This window comes from Salvia splendens, chromosome 18 (genome assembly GCF_004379255.2).
Source record: "Salvia splendens isolate huo1 chromosome 18, SspV2, whole genome shotgun sequence".
NCBI lineage: Eukaryota > Viridiplantae > Streptophyta > Magnoliopsida > Lamiales > Lamiaceae > Salvia > Salvia splendens.
The window spans coordinates 6,390,929-6,396,691 of record NC_056049.1 but is presented as its reverse complement, the minus strand read 5'-3'; the positions used below and the strand labels follow the sequence as shown (position 1 = coordinate 6,396,691).

Here is a 5,763-nt window from a genome sequence, read left to right as displayed (position 1 = left end):
CGCCATTTTCATCAAAGTGGCTATTTCATTAGGACGTTTCTTTTTTACCAAGTAATACCAAAATCAAAGTAAATAATTGACCATAATAATTTAATTTGATTTTGTTGATCAACCATATATCAATACAAATTACACCATGTCAATATATGAATTTCATTAAACTGCTAGTTTTTTCATTTCTCCTTTTTTCTCAAGAAAAATTGAACTGTTGAAATTTATGAATATTACGGTCTGCGGTGAATAAAAAGCAAGCATTTAATGGAGTCGATATGAACTAGTCCAGTGCTCATTTCAATTTATTCTCACCATATTCTATTATAATACACAAAACCTATGGATCCCTTTTTAATAATATATCAAGTATTTGGTAACATACAAACTCCCAAGCAATATCCTGCTTGAAAACACCAACTAACTGTATGCATCACACCAACTACCTCTAGGGAAATGGCAGCACGCTATGCATAAGTAACGCTAACAGTTAACGCAACACAAGGCAATCTTGAGGGAGATGGGGGGAGACTTGTGGAGTGCCAGTGCCATAACTAGTCTCCTCTGTGCTGGTAAAGTCCCCGTCTTCTTGCAAATTAGCAGCCTCGCGGACGTACTTTTCCACCTCTTGGAATCTCTCATCTGAGAGAGAAACGTCCGAGAGAAGCTTCCATGCATATTGTTCGGAAGCGTCATCATAATCCTTTCTCCGCTTAAGCACCATATGTCCACTTATTTCCCAGACAGCGGGGTTCACCTGAGTATCAAGAAGCTCCTGCTCTACTTCTCCACGTGCTTGTTTCTCAGCATAGCACTGCAGTCCATCATAACGGAGACTATAAATCTCCTTTTCAGGAACATTTGACAATTATAATAGCCTATATACAGTAATTCTATCCCCCCCCCCCAAAAAAACCCATCTGATTTTGCCACATTTCCCTGATAGTGTGCTATTCCCAATTTCAATGGCAAACGAAGCAATGCGGAAAGGGATAAACTTGAATAGTATGCATATAGTAATAAAATATATAGCTGCAAGGTAAGGAACCAGGTCTCCAATAATTGAACATTAACAATTTCTGGTGTGTGAGATGAGAACACATCAAAAATTTGTAGTTGCTAGTTGCTACAGCACAGCACTAATTTGGCTTCAGTCAAATATTTCAACAGTGGTCAGAAGATAGAACTAGAAATTCTTTAAGTATGATTATTAAGAATGATATTTGATGGTTATCAGAAGGACATGGACACTAAAAAGGATCAATGTGATTAGTCAAATTCGAAAACCAAATCACAATTCTCTAGACCATCAGCTGATGATAGAGTAGACTAATGATTGGGCATTTCAATGCATTGGGAGTTGGGACTTTAGGAGTAGAATCTAAATGATAATCTAAGAAGATGAATAATTGTTGACAACCTAAATATTTGATTTGCCTTATCCCTTATCTTGCAAATAGAGAAACTATTCATAATACATTGGTTGGGACCAAAAAAAATTAAAGGATGGATTGTAAAAGAGATCACCTGAGGTAGTAGAAGGACTCTCTTTCCACAATCAGAAATAAGTAGATTGAAAGCAACATTATTACTTTCGAGAAGGATGCAAGAGCTTGCTACAGCATCACATAGATCACACAACTTATTTCCACCCTCAAAGACAAGTCCTTTGACAGGATAATTCAGCAGCTTAGAGACCATCACCCTAGTATCTTCGCTGCTCATTATTTTGCATGTTGGAGCTTTCTCGATTGGAAAAGGTGCAGACAAGAAGTATGCCTGCCATTGATGCAATGTTACAGAAACATAACTATAAGAATTAAGAGCCAGATGACTCAAGAAGTTTATACCTGAAAGTGAAGATGGTTGATGGTGGCAAATGCACCTAAACTGTTATAACCCACCCTGAAAAAGGGATTTGATGCCTCTTTAGCAAAGTGCAGCGCAAGCATAAGGCCGTCATGGACAATTTTCTGGGGTAAGCAATCAAGGACCCGGGGAATTAGAAGCACATGTCCGTACTCAATGGGACTCACCTGAGAAAAAGATGATATGATCTACAAGAAGAAACATACACAGCCATTGCAAGCCAGCATCAGACCAGAAATCTGACAACGTAGTGAAATAGCATACATTAATTGCAACGACACTGGCCGAGCTTCCCTCAGGATCAATTTGCGAGCATGGAAAATAACTAGTTTTGCCATCTTCACTTGGCTCAAACCTGAAGAGCACTTCCTCTTGACCCACTTTGGTAAAGTTGAATTTGTTCTTATCAAAAGGCTGGAGAACCTTGTCAACCCGAAACTCTGTTTGACGTTTCTTAAGGTGACGTCCCTCATTCAGCTGTGCCACAAAGCCATATGTTCCAGGAATAACCTTCGTCTCACAAGAGGTAACATCATACCTGAAAAGCCCCCGAGTCATACGATTTTCCCACTGCCCTAGCAACAAATTGTTTAAATAGGACTTTTCAGGAGATTTGCCATCACAAGATGCATCAACTTTGTCGTGACCTTGCTCTTCCTCATCAGTGTTGAATGCATAGAGAGGCAGCTTCGAAACTGAGACAAGTTGAACGTACTCAGAAACGAAGAAAACTGGAATCACTATCCAAATACAAATCTATCACAAGGTCTTCCTCTGTAGAATTATTCGACCGATGCGATTGATAAACAAACTTGCTCTAAAAAGGAGCATTCAAAAACCAAATCTCCAAAATAGAAAAAACAATAGTATCAAAGATGGAATCTTCACGATAAAAGTCAGCAATATCTCCAAATTCCATGCAAAGGAACTTTAACAAAAACATGTATCTATACCGGAAAATAAATAAATCCCTATCCAATTTACATAATATCGCCCAAATTAAATAAAATTAATCTTACAAATTACAATGACATTCAGAAACCCTAAAAGAATAAAATCGCATATGATAGACGAGAATGTACCAGGCAAGCAGCAGCTCCCGAGGCAATTGCGGCCGCAGCCCTGCGCCATAGATTCGAGGTCATCAGTAGACGCATTATCCTGATAGTTAGAAACCATGGTGGCCACCCTCTTTATCGTCAATTTCCTCTCTAATACAGACACCATATCTACGACCCACTCTCGCTTATACTCAAAGGGGATAGGATAATTATGGAAGAAAAATTACGAGAAATAAATTTTTAAAAAAAGTCAAGAGTTAGGCGGCGAAAGAGAAGAAGGGGCCGCCGCCGGCGAGGAAGAGGAGATCGGATGGGGAGCCGCCTTCGGAGGGTAAGGCACCCCGGCCGCCGTGCGGGGAAGGAATCCGGCCCTTGTCGTCCACCGTAAGACTGGACGGCGAAGATCTCCGGAGATGGCGGATGGTTGGCGGTTGAAAGAGATAATCAAATGAAGCCGTGATTGATTTTGGAATTTGAACCGAGAAAAATAAAATTAGACGACGCCACCACAAATGGGAGGGTGAGAAAGATGGAGCATAGCGTGGATCAGAGAGATGGTAATCGCTAATTCGCCGGAGTATATGTATTTGGATTGAGAGAGAGAATAGAAGGATGGGGTTTGGATTTTGACATTTGGAGGCTCTGTATCTGTAATATGCAATCGGGTCAATATTAGGGAGGTTGGGCCTCTTGATTCCTTTGGATTTTAATGGGCCGTCAGTTCACATTCGAAATCGGCGCGAAAATTCAGTTGATATTTCCCAATTTTTTTTGTAAACCAAAATTGAAATGCTAACTGAAATTAGAAGGTTGGGCCTCTTCTTATTACTACTAGAATATAAGAAGTTTCCATAACAACCGCTTTCGTCAAATTGACGGCATATTTATTCACAATAATCCAAGTTTTCTGAATCGTTTCGATCACTTCGATTTATTTACCACAAATTTGAAGATAGAGGAAAAACTGGAAGTGTGAAAAGAGAGAGTGAGGCGTGAAAAATGAGAAGGAAATATAGATATTTATTGTAAATTATCGGGTAAAAGTCTATCATTTTCGCTATTTGATCAAAATAAATAAGGGGCTTAAGCTCCTTGTAGCTTGTACATGGTTCTGCCATTGAGCCTGGGCGGGGCTGCATAGTGAATGCCTTACATGCAACTGATAGAAATCCATGAGTTACATCCTAAAATCAATTGGTAATAGGAGGAAAGACCCATAAGACTTATTATGTTCATTTTTATGTTTCAATTATCATCACCCTCCCTCAAACCCTTCAAGAAATCCATGAGTTCCATCCTAAAACCAATTAGTGATAGGAGGAGAGACTCATGAGACTTATTATATTCATTTTTATGTTTCAATTGCCAACACCCTCCCTCAAACCCTTCAAGGTGAATCTGAGACTTAATAATGTTCTTTGTGTACAAAGATGTGAGATATTATTATATTCATTTTTATGTTTCAATTGACAACACCTTCCCTCAAAGGTGAATCTGAGACTTATATAGTGGATTAAGCTCTTTGTGTACAGAGATATAAGATATTATTATATTCATTTTTATATTTCAATTGCCAACACATAGTATTATTATATTCATTTTTATGTTTCAATTGCCAACACCCTCCCTCAAAGTTGAATCTGAGACTTATATAGTGGATTAAGCTCTTTGTGTACAAAGATGTGAGATATTATTATATTCATTTTTATGTTTCAATTGCCAACACATAGTATTATTATATTCATTTTTATGTTTCAATTGCCAACACCCTCCCTCAAAGGTGAATCTGAGACATATATAGTGGATTAAGCTCTTTGTGTACAAAGATGTGGGATATTATTATATTCATTTTTTATGTTTCAATTGCCAACACCCTCCCTAGGTGAATCTGAGACTTATATAGTGGATTAAGCTCATTGTGTACAAAGATGTTTGATATTATTATATTCATTTTTATGTTTCGATTGCCAACACATAGTATTATTATATTCATTTTTATGTTTCAATTGCCAACACTCTTCCTCAAAGGTGAATCTGAGACATATATAGTGGATTAAGCTCCTTGTGTACAAAGATGTGTGATATTATTATATTCATTTTTATGTTTCAATTGCCAACACCCTCCCTAGGTGAATCTGAGACTTATATAGTGGATTAAGCTCTTTGTGTACAAAGATGTGTGATATTATTATATTCATTTTTATGTTTCAATTGCCAACACCCTCCCTCAAACCCTTCAAGGTGAATCTTTGCCAACACATAGTATTATTATATTCATTTTTATGTTTCAATTGCCAACACCCTCCCTAGGTGAATCTGAGACTTATATAGTGGATTAAGCTTTTTGTGTACAAAGATGTGAGATATTATTATATTCATTTTTTTGTTTCAATTGCCAACACCCTCCTTCAAACCCTTCAAGGTGAATCTTGGATGGGTTGGACTTTTTGATGATTGATTGGACAATCGGGCCAATCTTTTTTTCGATCGGTTGGACCACTGACCCAAATTTTCAGCCATGTTATACTATTGGGTCAGTCATTTTTTCGGTTTTAGCCTAGATATATTGCTGGGTCAGTTAAATATGACCCACAGTCGACGACCCGCTCTGATACCATGATAGAAATCAATGAGTTCCATCCTAAAATCAATTGGTGATAGGAGGAGAGGCCTATAAGACTTATATAGTGGATTAAGCTCTTTGTATGCACCGATATGAGATATTATTATATTCATTTTTATATTTCAATTGCCAACCGCAACCACAATAAATGTTGAGTTTTCCTGAAAATATTCGATTGATGCATGAACTTCGACGGCCAGGTTAATATTTCGATTTAAG

The 5,763-nt window shown here is 37.7% G+C and overlaps 1 protein-coding gene across 1 annotated transcript; it reads right to left on the bottom strand.

Annotated features, from left to right (window-relative positions):
* Nucleotides 1-254: 254 nt before the first annotated feature.
* Nucleotides 255-3,560, bottom strand: LOC121775762 (GDP-L-galactose phosphorylase 1-like). Its single transcript, XM_042172804.1, has 5 exons — nt 2,943-3,560; nt 2,125-2,555; nt 1,842-2,027; nt 1,519-1,770; nt 255-805 (listed from the first exon to the last, which is right to left on the bottom strand). The coding sequence occupies exons 1-5, from the start codon at nt 3,085-3,087 to the stop codon at nt 482-484; spliced, it is 1,338 nt and encodes a 445-aa protein (XP_042028738.1). The 5' UTR covers nt 3,088-3,560; the 3' UTR covers nt 255-481.
* Between the last annotated feature and the right edge of the window lie 2,203 nt (nt 3,561-5,763).

Bases quoted from the DNA above. Each gene is read 5' to 3' on its own strand.
- LOC121775762 (XM_042172804.1), bottom strand. From the start codon at position 3,087: ATGGTGTCTGTATTAGAGAGGAAATTGACGATAAAGAGGGTGGCCACC. The intron at 2,028-2,124 runs GTATGCTATTTC...TCTTTTTCTCAG, and splicing joins CCAGTGTCGTTGCAATTAAT to GTGAGTCCCATTGAGTACGG. The intron at 1,771-1,841 runs GTATAAACTTCT...CATCAATGGCAG, and splicing joins TCAACCATCTTCACTTTCAG to GCATACTTCTTGTCTGCACC.